The sequence below is a fragment of the Cygnus atratus genome, chromosome 4 (genome assembly GCF_013377495.2).
Source record: "Cygnus atratus isolate AKBS03 ecotype Queensland, Australia chromosome 4, CAtr_DNAZoo_HiC_assembly, whole genome shotgun sequence".
NCBI classification, from domain to species: Eukaryota; Metazoa; Chordata; class Aves; order Anseriformes; family Anatidae; genus Cygnus; species Cygnus atratus.
The window spans coordinates 69,866,910-69,882,275 of NC_066365.1; the positions used below are offsets into that span (position 1 = coordinate 69,866,910).

General features: G+C 41.9%; 1 protein-coding gene across 2 annotated transcripts; it reads left to right on the forward strand.

Annotated features, from left to right (window-relative positions):
* Positions 1–2,615: 2,615 nt before the first annotated feature.
* On the forward strand, positions 2,616–10,385 carry SLBP (stem-loop binding protein). 2 transcript variants are annotated; one of them, XM_035547266.1, is made up of 9 exons: positions 2,616–2,744; positions 3,012–3,143; positions 5,570–5,674; positions 6,201–6,260; positions 6,496–6,627; positions 7,276–7,425; positions 8,562–8,646; positions 9,392–9,499; positions 9,854–10,385. In XM_035547266.1, the coding sequence occupies exons 1-9, from the start codon at positions 2,701–2,703 to the stop codon at positions 9,881–9,883; spliced, it is 846 nt and encodes a 281-aa protein (XP_035403159.1). In that variant the 5' UTR covers positions 2,616–2,700; the 3' UTR covers positions 9,884–10,385. The 2 variants fall into 2 exon arrangements, with proteins under 2 accessions (XP_035403159.1, XP_035403158.1); XM_035547265.2 differs by having other exon boundaries at positions 2,632–2,744; positions 2,976–3,143.
* The last annotated feature ends 4,981 nt before the right edge of the window (positions 10,386–15,366 follow it).

Genomic DNA, 15,366 nt, shown 5'->3' on the forward strand with positions numbered 1-15,366 from the left:
CAGGCAAGCAAAGCTGAAATGTTTCTAGTTGATAGTTTTCCATTACTTTAACCTCTTTAATTAAATGCAGTTTGCGTAAATCTGTGCTCAGTTTGTAATTATGCAGTGCTACTGCAGCAGTAACATTCCTGCGCGAGCACAGATATTTATACAAATGCTGCACAAGAGATGTGGGCAAAGGGGAAGGAACTTCCAAGATGGGTACATCACTTAAATTGTACTGCTTTCACATCTTAGCATTTTCCTGAGCACAGAGCCAGCCTGATTGTTACCCCACAAAGATGGGCAACTTGGAGACATCCTGCAACAGGTCTTGCAGAGGAGAAAAGTGCAGGACCTGTGTGCAAACTTTGAGGAGGGGGGGGAGAAAAACATGAGATGATGGAAAGTGAACTCAGTTTTTCCTTACATGTTTCCTCAATACATCTTCCCTAAATACTATTGATTTCAGCCAGGAGCGCTGTGTATGTAGACACTACCTAAAGGGCATTATGAAACAGCTAAAAACACTTCTAAATGCATACATAGCAGGAGTCTCTGGGGGGTGTGTGTGTATATATATATATAATGAGAATGCAGATTAATTTTCTACAAGTGAAAGAATTAATTTCAGTGCATTCTCAATGGTTTTTTTTTTCCACTTGTGAAATCAAAATAATGCAAAAACTCAAAGCAAGCCAGCTACCTGCTGAGATTTCAAACTTTAATTTCTAAAAGCTCTTGCAAACTATTGGCTGAAGATTCTTGCTCTGGCCTGGTGCAGCTCAACAAGGGCAGGCAGGCAGTAAGCACTTTCAATTTGAAGCTGTTCATTTTGTTGGGAAGTTTGTGGCAATGTCTTTACTCATCCATCCGTTGTCTGGCCCAGCTTTGCAAAAGAAAGTTTAGCCAAGTGCTTAAATAGCGTTTGGGCCTTTTGGGGGAAATTAATAGTGTGAGTTTCTCCCGCTACAGGAAGACAAGAGACAATGAGCTCTGTAAATCACCATGAAGAGGATGTTCACCACATCAGGACGATGCTAAGCTTCACAGAGCTGGTAGGTTCCTCCTATTGGCCTTCAAGACTACATAGGTAATACTGCAGTGATCCCTGGCAGAATATTACTGTGCTGATCTGAGACCTTTATATCTGACCTCTTCCTTTCGCTCTTATGCCCAGAGACACCTCATGGGTTTTTTTTTCCTCAAAGTTTGTAGGCAGGTCCTGTGCTTTTTCTCTTTGAGGTCTGTTGTAGGAAGTCTCCAAGATGCTGTCGTTCTGTGATAACAGGCTGGCTCCATGCTCAGTAAAACACTAAGATCTGAAAGCAGGACGTGTAAGATGTATTTACCCTCAAAGTTAGCTGCTGTACAGTGGTAATATTTTTTAATTTATTTAAAAGACATGATGAAGACGTGGATAGTGAAAATAAGTTATCCCATGCTGCAGGTAGTAACCAAATGCCCCTAACGGAGAGGCCACCTGGGTCAGTGCGAGACTGTTGGGTTCGTGATGCAGGACACTGCATTCTTAGAATTAATGCAAAATTGTGCCAGCTTCTGCAGCAAGAGAGTGCTGCTATGGCCATAGGGACAATAGTTCTTAAAAAGCTTACAGTTCCTGAGAAGTAACCCCTTGACAGCACTAAATTTACAACCAGAAATCTAGCACAACTATTACGTGTTATCTTTATCTAAACATCCCATTCTTGTTTCCACCTTGCCACTTTTTGAACGCTGACAGAATCTGCAGAAATCCGGCCATTATTACATTCCAAAAAATAATCTAATGACTTTTTTAAATAAAACAACACCTCTTTGTAGATATAAAATTCCTTTATGTAGAGGCCTTTACTATTGCTCCTGCAATAGCTACATCCATTGTCCAGCAAGAAAACACTGCCTGGTTTCTATGCATCTTTCCCAAAGCATGTCATCAACCTTTAGTCCATTAGACTAAATGCAGAGACATGATATTTAAAGGTGTGCTTGTGTTTTCCTGGGGGTGTTTTCCAGACAGTTTCTGGGTTATTGGTAAATATCAGCATGCAGCAGATATCACAGGTGGATGGGAACTCGTGATGCCTGTGTTTGAAGTTATAGTAACCCAAAAAGCTCCACTTATTTGGAAGCTTAGCGACCTTATGGCATAAGCAATGTTATTCGATACCGATCTTAATTATTATTTAAGATTATGTCTCTTTATAAGATATAAATTTATACTGTAGCTCTTAAGTGTGGGCTTGAACGGGCTGTTTAAATACCCTTCTCCTCCTCCTGGATTATTGCACCGTCCTGATGCCTCCAGGCCTTAACCTTTAAATCCCAGCCAACCTCCCCTTTCCCTCTTTCGCCTTTTTTTGCGGGGTTTTTGGTGCCGAGGGGGAGGTGCCTCAGCCATGGCGCTCCGGGGGGCCGCGCTCGGAGCTCCCGCCAACACGCCCCGGGCCGGGCCCAACCATGGCGGCGGGGGGGACGGGGACGGAGCCGGGAGCGTCCTGACGCCTCCCGTTCCTCCGTGAACCACCGAGGAGCCCTCTTGGTTCTCGGCGAGGCTCGGCGGCGGCTCGGCGGGCGCGTTTCTCCCCTCCTCAGCCCTTCCACACGCCTGCGTATCCCCCCGCGGCGCCGCGGTGGAGGGGCCGGCGGGGAGGCGGGCTCGGCACGGCGGCGGCGGGAGATGCGAAGCGGGGCCGGCTGCTCTCCCTGCCGCCCCACGCCATGGCTGCCCGGCAGCGGAGCCCTCACGGCGCCGAGACCGCCAGGTAGGAGCCAGCGGGGAGCCTGGAGGTCCCCCTCGGCCAGCTCCCTTCACCCGTTCCTCCTCGCTTCCCTCCCTCGCTTCCCCTCAGCGAGGCCGCCTCGTGTGGGGGGCGCCGCCGCCGCCATGTTGCGAGCCGCCGGCCCCTCGCTGAGGGGACGCCGCTTCGTTGCGGGGAGTGAAGGCGGCGAGTCGTTTTTTTTTTTTTATTTATTTACTTAATTATTTTTAACAGAGATGGAAATAACGGCTCTGTCTTGTCTGCCGGCAGCCCGCAGTCTGCCCCTCGGTGGTGCCAGGGGAGGAAGCGCGGCGCGGATGGGAAGCGGCGGAGGCAGAGCCAAGACGGCGGGGAGGCGAGGGACGAGAGCTCCGGCAGGGCTGCCGACGGCAGGCTGGGCAGGTAGGTCGTGGGCTGCTCCCCTCAGAAAACACCCCTCTGGAATACAGCACCTGCAGGGGAACACGAAGTCATCGAGCCCTCAACTGCCTCATGGCAAACCAGAAGCTAAAGCATGTTGCTGAGGGCATCATCCAGATGCCTTCTGAGCACCGACAGGCGCGGGGCACCAGCCATCTCTCCAGGAACATGTCCCAGGGTCTTACTGCCTGCACAGCAAGGCAATTTTTCCTCGCACCCACTATGATCCTCCCCTGACACAGCTCTGTGCTGTTCCAACACACACACTAAATAGTTGGTCCAGAAGAAATTAATCTGGTGCGGTGTTTTTGTCTCAGAGTTGCTCCTTGAGAAATAAGGCTCTTTAATCTTTTAACCTCGTCAATGCATATAAATATCTGAGCGGAGAGTGTCAAGAGGATGGAGCTGTGCTCTTTTCAGTTGTGCTCAGCGACAGAATGAGAGGCAACAGGCACAAACTGAAGCACAGAAGGTTCCGACTGAATATGAGAGGACATTTCTTTGCTGTGAGGGTGACAGAGCACTGCAACAGGTTGCCCAGAGGGGTTGTGGAGTGTCCTCTGGAGATACTCAAAACCCACCTGGAGGCCATCCTGCACAATGTGCTCCAGGAGATCCTGTTCAGCAGAGGGCTTGGAGTAGATGATCTCTGGAGGTCCCTTCCAACTTCAGCCATTCTGTGATTAATTCTCATGATTTGCACTATTTTTCTTCATTTTTTTATGCTTGCACTTTATGCTTGTTTACTGCTGTTTACCATGAAGTGCTAACAGCACAAAAAAAAACTGTGTATCTTTGTGGGTACAGGCTGTGCTTACTGTTACGGTCAAAAAAAAATAAGTTGACTGATGAAACATGCAAGTCTGCAAAGTAATCTGCGCTTATTTTTCTGAAGTCTTACTTCTGAGAATGCTACATCATCCCAAAAAGTTGTTTCTAAATATGCGAGCAAATGTGGGAGGGGGGTCCACTTCTGAGGTCAGTCATTCTGTTCCTAGTGCTGCCATTTGCCTTCCTTACCATTTCCCCAGCACAGGAAATGGCAATTTAGTGAACGTATCTTATTTTATAGCACTGTTTACATCTGAGCTATAAATACCAGGGTCCCTTTTGTTCCTCTCATCAGTGGATCTGAGTTGCAGCCTACAGCCCTGTTGATTGAACCTAGGCTTCTGATCCAGAATGAGATGGGTTGTACCGTAGAATTACACGTTTTTGTTTGCTGATGGTAAGCCCAGAAGACACTGGTCAACGGCTCAAAGGCTGATATCAAAAATAAATTACTAAATTAATTTCAGGAAGCATGCTTGAATTGTTTACTTTGGGACAGGCAGCAGTGCACCCTTTTTTTTCCGTTGGGGAGCAGTAATCAAATGTGGCCTGCTTTTTCAGTTAGAGATGGATTTAAGTAAATGATAGAAATCATTTTTGGATGAACAGATATTTGCAAAGGGACCTGTGCTGTTTGGTACAGAATTTTAAACTTTTCTGAGTTGGTAACTGAGGTTCATCTAAAAAGGACTTCCACTGTGAATTTAACAAAAACATCAAAGTAGTGCAAGCCTATTTCTGAGTTGGGAGCAGGGAGGGATTTGGAGCTGGTTTTAGTGCAGATGGGTCAAATTCCCTGACTTCAAGAGACTTCTCTGGGCAGAACCTTCGTAACTCTCCAGAGAATTTCCAGATCTAATGAGAAAACTCTGGTCTGTAGGACGTGGTTTTGGTTTTGTACTTTAGGAAGATAAATCATCAGGACAGGAGGTGGTCTGGAAAACATATTTAATAATCTGAATGTGGGCAACTGTCAGCTGAGAAAGGTTATAAGCTTACTCCCTTTTAATAGTCCAGATCTGCTCGTGATGTTAATGGGCTGCAATAAAGTTGTTAAATGCTGTTTGCAAGGTCAGAGCAAATCTCAGGTTACCAACTGAAAACTGAGTGTTTTCTTTAATGATCTGTATAATATAATTACATGTTCTAACTTTTGTCTCTTATAGCTAAGGAGTCTGCAATCATGAAAGGGTAAATATTTGATACATTGTTCAGTGGAGTGAAAATACGGAAGTGAGTAAACGAGTGAAGATGATAGTTCACATACCATATTCTGAAGGAAACCAACTTAAACTTACTGAAGTGTAGGCTAGGTAACTTGTTACAGTGGTTAGTTTCTACAGATATCTACGTAAACTTCTTAACTAAAACAAAACAAAACCAGACAACCTCAGAATGGAACTGTCAATTGTTTAGTTTTAAAATGCTACCATTTTCATAGAACTATAGAAGATCTTCAGAATTATCATGACTACTATACATGAGTATGTCAAATAGCTATCAAGCTGTGAATGGGGGAGATGGTAGGAGAGGGATGAAATACAATAAAACAAATCTGTAATTTTTTTCTTCTTCAGTTTTACAACACCAGAAGGCCCTGGCCCCCTTTCCCGGTGTTCAGACTGGGGAACTGCAGTGGAAGAAGATGAAATGAGAACCAACGTTAACAAAGAAATTGCAAGGTGCCCGTGGGTTTTTAACATGTGGAGAAGGGAGGGAAAATGGCAGTTTTCCTGTAGAATCTGCATTGACTTGTATTTTTAACTTAAATGCTGTAGTAAAATCAGACCAACCTTGGCCTGAGAGCCAGAGGTAGCAAGTTCTGCGTTAGGCCAGCTGCGGCTTAAGTCCTGTAGCAGTGACATAGCACACTGGAAAGTCACTAAACCTCTCCCTTTTGGACAAAACCTCTCCCGTGTCTCCAGATTTAAATCATCTCCTTTGAATATCCTTTTGGTATTTACTGTTTTGGCATATCATTACCATAGGAAGGGTTTTTAGACGGAAGACTTAGGAAGTGAAAGTCCTTTGGAGTTTTGTTTTTTTTAGGGAAAAACTGAAGCAACCATTCCATAGTGGGAAGGTACTTAGGTTGACTTATTCAAGGCTACTGCTTAACTGAGAAGTAAAATTAACTGTGAGCTGGGACAGTGCAGCCTTGTCTGTTCTCTTTTTGTATATTCTTAATACTGACTTGAACTCTTACAGATACAGAAGAAAACTCCTGATAAATGAGTTTTCAAGGGAAAGGAGGTCCTCTTCTGGAAGGTAGGTTTCTAACTTAGCTGACAAATAATAGGTTTGAATTTTCAAATGTACTGTGTTGCTTCTGAAAACTGTTTAAGTAGTTCATCGGAGGTCTCCCCTGATATTGTAATTCAGTAACATTCTCAGCATCCATTTGAAAATTTTTAATGTTTCTTTTTAATTTTCGGCATGCAAGTTTGTTCTAGGTGTATCACTTGTTTTCTGGTACCCCCATTTTATATTATTTTTTTCTTAGTTCTGATTCAAAGGAGTCCACTGCAACAGTAGAACTTGAGACGGATGAAGTGGTTTTGATGAGAAGACAAAAACAGATAAACTATGGAAAAAATACGATTGCGTACGATAGATACATTAAAGAAGTTCCTAGGTAAGTTGCTTGAGTTTCTGGAAAACTAAACATTCAAATAGAGGTCATACCTGTTCTTTGTAAGCATGTGAACATACTAAACTTGATATCTGAGGTATCTACAAACGAAACTAAGGCTTTTTTTTTTTTCTTACCAGATAAGCAAAATGAACAAATTAAATATGTCTTGGATTTTTGTTTATTTTATAACTACTCTGTACATGAGGCCTTTTTAACTTTTTCATGCTGCAGAAATGAAAGTGTAAGTTCTTTTGCTGTGCTTGTCAGTTAGGGGAAATGAAACTGCTTTTTTTGCAGCCAGTTTTCTCATTAGTAAACTGACAGACAAAATGGACTATGGTTGCTCTTAAATTTGGAATATATGTTATATGCAGAAACTGCACAATTAAGTTTTCAGATCTAACGTTGACTTTTTTTTTCCCCATGTGACCCAAAAATGGAAACACTAAAATGTTCATGTGTAGATGCCAGCCTTTCACTTGAGTACTGGAATTGTGCAGTAGTCTTTGTTGTTGTTGTTTTTCCTCAGAAAAACACTTAGAATTTGCTGGGTTGTAATGAGCATGGGCAGCAGGCAGTCTTAACTTTTACAGCTATTTGATATCTCTGTGTGAAAAGCATTAATAATTTTTTTCATGTCTAACATAGATGCCATCGTATACCAGGAGTTCACCCCAGAACTCCAAATAAATTTAAGAAGTACAGCCGTAGGTCATGGGACCAGCAAATAAAACTGTGGAAAGTTGCACTGCATTCCTGGGATCCACCTACTGAAGAAGGATGTGATCTGCAAGAAATGTATGTATAGAATCTTAAAGATAGATGTATATATTAAAAAACAACAACACCTTATGTTCAAAAAAATAAAGAATTGTAGCCATTTGTGAGACAAGTCAGAGATTACTGAACGTTTTCATTAGTTACTTGTCCACAGTTAGTGTTCTTGAGAGCTGCTCAGTTCCTTCTCAGAGTATGTAACAGCTTTCTGGACCTAACTGGTGAGACTGGACTTGTAAGGGCATATCTATATATCCCCCATTTCTTGTAATGTATTTCCACTGGATGAGATCAGAGTTCATGCTGCAGTGCTTTATAGTGGGAAATACCACGCCAGAAAGGCAGAATGTTCTTTCAGGCCAGCGTAGATTAATTAAGCTGTGGTAGAAGCAGTGCTGGAGAGTTCAGACTGAGAGATCTCATGAATATTGAACTCAGAACAGAATAATGCAAATAGTTATTTTTCTCTACAGAAAGCAATAAAACTGGTCAGGGAATATCCAAAAGAAAACTGTTGGATTACAGAATGAAGGGATGCAGACGTAACTAATTCCTCAGGAAACAGATTTGTGGTGACAGACTACTTTATCACCTCCCTTGGCACCCCCCCCAAACAATGGTGATGATTTTAAAATCAGTGTGGAGCAGTGGGATATAAAAAGCAGTGGCTTACTTTAGCTTTCTTTTACTTGTAATCAACAAGAAGGGAGTTAAGTGGTATTTCATCCTGAAGCCTGCGGTATCTGTTGGTGTTGAAATGCTAGTCTGTCTTCAGATACTGGTGCCCGGTTCTGTGTATTGTGGCTGTTAAATCTTGAGTGGAAAACAAATTAATGAAAACCTTGTCCAGGGAAATAAAAATTGTTTGCTCTTTCCGTAACCGTTGTCCTCTATATTGAGGCATTGCTTGCGCGTTGGGTGGTTTTAGTTGCAGTACTCAGTCTCAAGGCTTTACCGTAGTCTTCAGCCATTTTGGCTGTGTAAGGTAACCTGCTGTTCTGTTTTGTCTCAGCACTTTTGTCACCTCTGTATAACCTCTGTAGGTCTCGTTGCTCTCGTTCTGACATTGCTTTCCGGTCTGTGCCCATGAACTACAATAAACCTCCTATTAAAAAATGTAATTGGTTCTAAGGTATATGCTTTTAAATTATTTACAGTAGTCCTGTTGACCTTGGTGAGATGGAGACAGAATCCGTAGGAAGCCATTCTACAGAATCTCAAACGAGCTGTCAAGATAATGATGTAAGAATGCCTGTCATTTGCATAAATATTTGTTTAGTAATTGGTCCGTTGATTAGAATTGTAACCAGAGTAGCCTGAATACACGAGAGGCTCCACAGTCAGCTGTGTTTAGGGGCTGAGCAATTATTAAATTCAGACACTTTCACAGCTGTAATCAGTGTCTGTCTGTAGTCTGAATTTAGAGAATTAGAACTTAACTGTCATCTGAGATGGTCACTTCCCTAATTTTTCATAGCTGGCAGAAGAGAATACATCTGTTCAAAATATGTCACTTGTGAACTGTGATGTAAAGAGGAAATACTACTTTACATTGAAATATCTGATTTTAAAACAGGAAACAATTGGTACAGTTTTCTGGGCATGAGTAGACATTTTGGATGCTCTTTTTATACCTAGAAAACACTTAGCACAGCTGAGCAGTGCCCTGTTCTGAAGATGTAGTAATGTTTTTCTTGCTGTTTTCTTAGTACATCTCTCATGATGAATATTGAATCTGTATAAGGTTTTGGTGTATGCGTACACTGATCCTTAAGATGTAAGTAAGAAACCGTAGAAAGTGGTTCAATGGCCTTCACTTGAATCTCTTCAGATTTGAGACTAGCTTAAGGTCTTTGTATGGCCTTTAAAAAAAGTGTTTGTAAGCCTCTGCTATAGAGTGGTCTAAATGAATTGAAGAAGTTACATGAATTATTGCCTAAGCAAACCTGTATATAACTGCTTGTTTTTCATGTTTTTTGTATTCCAGGATACCTGTTCTGGCACTCCCACCAAAGTTAGACACATTGACTATCAAGCAGAAGGTGAATTTGACTTGGAAGCCTGTTTGAGTGAGCCACTTAAAGATTTCAATACTGTGAGTTAAATAGTCTTATGCCAATTGTTTTAGGGGAAGTTTCTTTTTAAATTTGAGAGGTTAGCTTGATTCATAAACTGGGTGTTTTCTACCTTTTAATAGTAAGAAGGGTTAAGCAAAGTTAAAGACTGTTCTCTAAGTTGTGGTTGGTCTACATATTCTCTGGACCAAATTTATGTAAAAAGTAGAATTAAATTTTGTGATTTCTTTTTAATTTTTAATTTATGTATGTCAGATTTTTTTATAAAACCTTCTAATAGAAAAAACAGCCGAAGGCAGTGCTATTCTCAAGTGATTATAAAGTTCATCAAGATCTTACCATTTTTTTTTCCCCCATTGTGTCCCTAATTTCAGTTGTCCACCTGCAGATCAAGAGCAAAATAGGGAAATGTTTTTCAGCATCTGTATGTCATTTTGCTTTTCCATCTGTCTCTACAAAGATCCGTCTGGAAGTAATGCAGGCGGTAGCTGAAGCATACTGCTGATTAGTACTAGTATACTTGTCTGTTGCAGTCACTAAAGTTTAAACTGCCTTACCTTTTAAAAACAAACAAAAAAACAGATTCTTTTATTTGCAAAAATGTTTCTGAAACAATTGGAGAAGAATTACTCAAGAAATTAGTCAATATTGTAAAGACTAGGTAGCAGTAATATTGTTTTAAGAAGCAGTAGCCTGAATTTGAAATCTGTAAATATTAATGAGTTGTTTGTTAATACAGTCAAGAAAACAAAATGTTTAGGGAAAATAATTGATGCTTTTTAATTTGCCGATTTTAAATGTAAAACTTGTAAATGATAACACTGTACAGACTTTCTGCTGAAAGCAGTTAATGTTTCTATTGCTTTTGTATGGGATGTTGCTGGAAAATAAATGGATGTGAATTTATTTACGACTCTCCAACTTCATTTCCTACTACTGGTGTTCGTGGATAACAAAATGCAGAGAAAATACTGAAAGCCATATATCTGAGACTGATACTAATAAGCTAGGGTGTAATATGGGTTTTAGAGGAAGACCTAGAGTCTAGTTGTGTGAGGCCACCGTGGTGAATTTAAGACTGGTTTGTAATGGGTGAGCCTTTTGCAGTCCCCTTCAAAGCAGTTTAGATTAGTAGGTCTCCCTGAGCTGGTTACAAGGTTGCGTTCTCTAGAACTGCTGCTGGAAAAGCTAGGTGGACACTTGAAGCTCTGTTAACTGGACCTCACCTGATTTGACCTCTAACCTGGAATTTCTGGGTGTTGGTGTTAGAACACTCTCAGGCTCAAAGGAGACGCAAACTTCTCAACTCTCCAGTGAGTATCCTACCTATAAGGACTATTACTAGTTGTCAAGTTTGTCAGGCACTCTTAAAATTCTGTAGCTTTTGTCTTGATCTGATGGGGAAACATCCAAGAGGAAGCTGTGGTGTGGAGATAAGGTGGTCTTAAGGTCCAGCCAAGATCTTCCATGTCACACTGGAGGCATTTGATGCCTTTACCTAAGGCTTCATCGTGCTAAATGGCCTTAAAACCAGACTTCCTGGGCAGCACAGTAACTGTTCTGAGCATCAAGGTTTTTAACTTGGGTGATAGGGCTGACAGGCAATTGCACGTGAAGTTCCTTGGGAACACTATTCCAAATCACGACTACCTACTATTATGTATTTTTGTTTGGTTGTTTTTTTTTAATGGTTAGTGCATCTAATTTGCATCAACCGCTTAAAACTTAATGTAGTTCTGCCACTGTGCCGCTTACTGTTGGCAAATGGTGGTACTAAATGTTTTCATAAGGTTTTTTTTGTTTGTTTTGTTTCACTTTTAAATATTTTGAAGGTTCGTAATGAGTCACACGAAGTCAAGAACAAAACTATTCATATCGTAAATAAGCAACCGATAGTACACACTTCAGCATCGGTCAAGAATAAAGTACTAATGTTAGATGAGGTGGTGTCTTTACTCAATGTGAACTAGTACAGCAGGGTTTCTGGAGAGAACTACATATTGCAGAGCTGCAAATTAATTCTTTGTTTCATCTTGATTCTGTATTCATAGTCCTGAAGTGCTTGATTCTGCATAACCGTAGGGTGGTAGTTGACACTGAGCTGTTGTCTCAATTTGCATGTTTTCAGGAGATACCAGGTGCTCGTGCTGCTCGTACACTTGCTCTAGCGGGTAGAAATAGTCGAGCTGTCTACTTTGCTGTTGTTTTACTGAAAAGACTGTGCAAGGAATTAGATGATCAGTGAATTGGCTTCTCCATGTTATTCATAATACCATGCTATATCTAAACTTCCCACACATAGCGTGGCAAAACTTGTCGAGGTATTGTGGTTTAACCCGACCCAGCCTGGGCCCGCTGCCCTGGCTCTGTCCCCTCCTAGCCCCTGGTGCGCCCTGGCGGGCTGGCACGAGAAGCTGAAAAGTCTTTGACTCAGTGTAAGTAAGCACTGCTCTGCAACAACTGAACATCGGCGTGTTATCAGCATTATTCTCATCCTAAATCCAAAACAGCACCCTACCAGCTACTAGGAAGAAAGTTAACTATCCCAGCTGAAGCCAGGACACAAGGTTATATTATACCCAGGCTGTTCAGGTTGTTTTGAATAAAATTAAGTCCAGAGATGCTAGCAGATACATCCAGTCTGGTCTCCTGGGTAACACGGGTCATACAATATCACCTTATTCCTGTAGTGAGTAATTTTAAGCCTCGTGTGGAGAACCAGGATGAGGCAGTACTGGAGTCAAGAGAAGCAATTCGACTTTTTAAAGGGGGGATGGTAGATTTAACACCCGATTTAACGCCCATAGGCAGCTAAGCATCGCTCAGCTGCTCACTCACTCCCCCCAGTGGAATGAGGGAGAGAGTCAGAAAGTTAAAAGAAAACTTGTGGGTTGAGTTTTTACAGCGTTTTTTAAAGGCTGTTTAGTAAGTAAAGCAAAAGGTGCATGCTAAAAGTTTCAGGCCTGGGGGAAAAAGGGGAAAACTTCACAAAGAACCATAGTACCTATGCAGAATAGGAAGATGTTAGGCAAAGAGTAGAGTGCCTTTCTGTTATAACAAAACGTATAAAATATTTCTCCTTTGGCAAGCATCCTGGGACACTTAAGTTTCTACAGAGAAACTTCTCAGAGGTTTATCCGTAAGCTTAGATAATTTATTTCTCCTGGCTTGCTTAAAAGCAACCGTTAGATGCAGGTCTGGGGTGTTCAACATGCGTTCTTACCCAAGCACTGGTACTTGTTGGTAAACCGTATCAGCTTAGAAGTCTTTTTAGCTGCACGATGTTCAGTGTCTATGAAACAGGCTCAGATTTTGAGTTTGTCCTGAAACAACAGGGCATCTGTGGTATTGGTTTTAATCCTATGAGTTATTCCCCTTCACTTCAGCGATTTAGAGAACTTCGTGTTTATGGACTGCATCTAGGTAGGGGTTTAAAGAGAGCACCCATGTTTTCTGAGATGAGATGTTTTTTCACTAAATAATGAGCAGGAAATATATATATTTTTTTCACTGAATGCAAAATTGAATGAATCATAGAGTGATTTAGGTTGGAATTGACCTTAACGTCCATCCATTTCCAGCCCCCTGCCATGGGCAGGGACACCTCCCACCAGCCCAGGCTGCCCAAAGCCCCATCCAGCCTGGCCTTGGGCACTTCCAGGGATGGGGCATCCACAGCTTCTCTGGGCAGCCTGTTCAGTGCCTCACCACCTTCTGAGTGAAGAATTTCTTAAAAATATCTAATCTAAATCTTCACTTTTTTAGTTTAAAACCATTCCCTCTTGTGCTGTCACTGCGCCCCCTGACAAAGAGTCCCTCCCCAGCTTTCCTGCAGCTCCCTTTAGATACTGGAAAGCCGCTGTAAGGTCTCCCTGGAGCCTTCTCTTCTCCATGCTGAACAACCCCAATTCCCTCCTCCTGTCTCTATCTGATCCAACAGCTCCATGTCCTTGTGCTGGGGCCCCCAGAGCTGAATGCAGGGCTCCAGGTGGGGTCTCACGAGAGCAGAGCACAGGGGGACAATCCCCTCCCTCGCCCTGCTGCCACCCGGCTTTTGATGCAGCCCAGGACACGGTTGGCTTTCTGGGCTGCTAGCACACATTGCTGGCTCATGTTGAGCTTCTCATCAACCAATGTCCCCAGGTCCTTCTCCTCAGGGCTGCTCTCAGCGAAGTCCTCTGGTGGTTAAATGTGGGATAACATCATCTGTTTAAGTTAATGTCTAGTTAATAAAATAATATTACGTAGAATAAAATCTTTTTTTTTTTCAATTGTGCATAATTGCCTACGATGGAGTTTGCTTCAGATGGAGAACTGGTGAGTCAAACAGCAGAGTTAATAGGTTAAAGCCCCTTAAAAATGTGCAGGTTGTTACATGGGCAGCAGAATCTATCAGCCTTGCTTTTTACAGATTTGAGCCTTCTGTTTTATGTTTCTCTTACTCCCTTCATCGCAAGAGCCTTGTGTCCTCTTTCAGCATCCTTCATACCATGCCTAGCAAACTGACAGTAGTCTTGGCTCTGGCTAATTCAAAGCTCCATCTTTTTTGACTGGATATTTGGTAACGTGCTGAGCACGTAGGAGCTAAGCTGTCCCAGCTCTTCCTTCACTTGTGCATTAACTGGGCCTTCCTTCACTACTTAGCTGGTGTCACATAAAGCTTACAGGAAGGTATGTACCCTTTTGTTAAATACAGAGGAAAATGGAAAGCTAGTTTAAAAATTAGAAAGGGTGGGACAGATGTTCTGAAAAAGACTTGACAATGCAATGATTTAAGCCTCTTTAAGGAAGCCAAGCTAAAGCCAGCTTTGTTCCATGAATCCATTTTTAAGTCAAAAATACCCATTCAAACAACATTTTGTTCATGCGTGTATTTACTAAAGTTATTTTCAGGATTATCTGCTTTGTTGTGTTGCTAATGCACATAAGATCCCTGGTACAAAGGCAAGGTTTTTGTAATTACATTTGAATGTGGATCTGTGGGGAAGTCTACTGGGGGCTTTTTTTTAATCAAAACTGGATTGGAAAAAGAGCTCTTTTGAAAGAAATTTGAACTTAGTGGAAGTTCCCATTCTTCTGTTTTCTTCTATATGGCTTCTCAAAACGTGAGAAGATTGGTTAATAACTATTTGGGAATTCCTTCCTGAGAGCTTCATGACAAATAGGGATAATTTTGGCAAAATACAACATGACCGGCAAAGAGATTGAAGTTACTTTGGGAAGGGTCAAAATCCATTTTAGTTTCAAAGAACCCAGTGTAGTTAGGAAGCAGTATATGTAAGAAATGAGGAGAGAAAGCAGTGTTGCAGGGCAGAATTTATTCAATACATTTGGTATTTCATTTTGCAGCATCCACTACCTAAATACAAGATGTGCAAGGAATCAAGGTCCAGCATCTGTCACTTCTGCCCCGCACTGTATTTTTGGATTCCCAATGCAAGTTTCTTCTCGGAGTTTGCCACTTGCCTCCCTTGGATTGTGTTGAAACACAGTAGGAAACGAATTTATCCCCAAAGTGCTGATTCATACACTTGAGAAATAAGCTAGTTTGAAGTGGAACCTTGGAGCTTCCTTCATGGGTTAAACTGGGGTTCAGCTGTCTGCGCTGGGGGCTTTCTTTCTATCCAAGTTCCCATTGAGAGAGTTCCTGGGAGGTACTGAAAAGGCTCTAATTATTAGTAAAAACAATGTTCCCTTTTGTGTCCGGTTAGAAAGGGGCTATTCCATTTCTTCTGAAAAATGCTTTGTTTTCAGAAATATGAGCGCAATATAGAGATGAAGATTTGTGTCTGTTCTTTCAAACAGCTTTCATGTGCTGGAATCAAAGTAACTTTGCAATACTGCAGAGGGCAGTAAAAGTGCATGTTTAATTACATGCACACAAAAG

Coding starts and splice junctions, on each gene's coding strand:
- SLBP (XM_035547265.2), top strand. CDS start 2,701: ATGGCTGCCCGGCAGCGGAGCCCTCACGGCGCCGAGACCGCCAG. Junction 2,745..2,975: donor CACGGCGCCGAGACCGCCAG/GTAGGAGCCAGC, acceptor TATTTTTAACAG/AGATGGAAATAACGGCTCTG. Junction 5,675..6,200: donor GTTAACAAAGAAATTGCAAG/GTGCCCGTGGGT, acceptor GAACTCTTACAG/ATACAGAAGAAAACTCCTGA.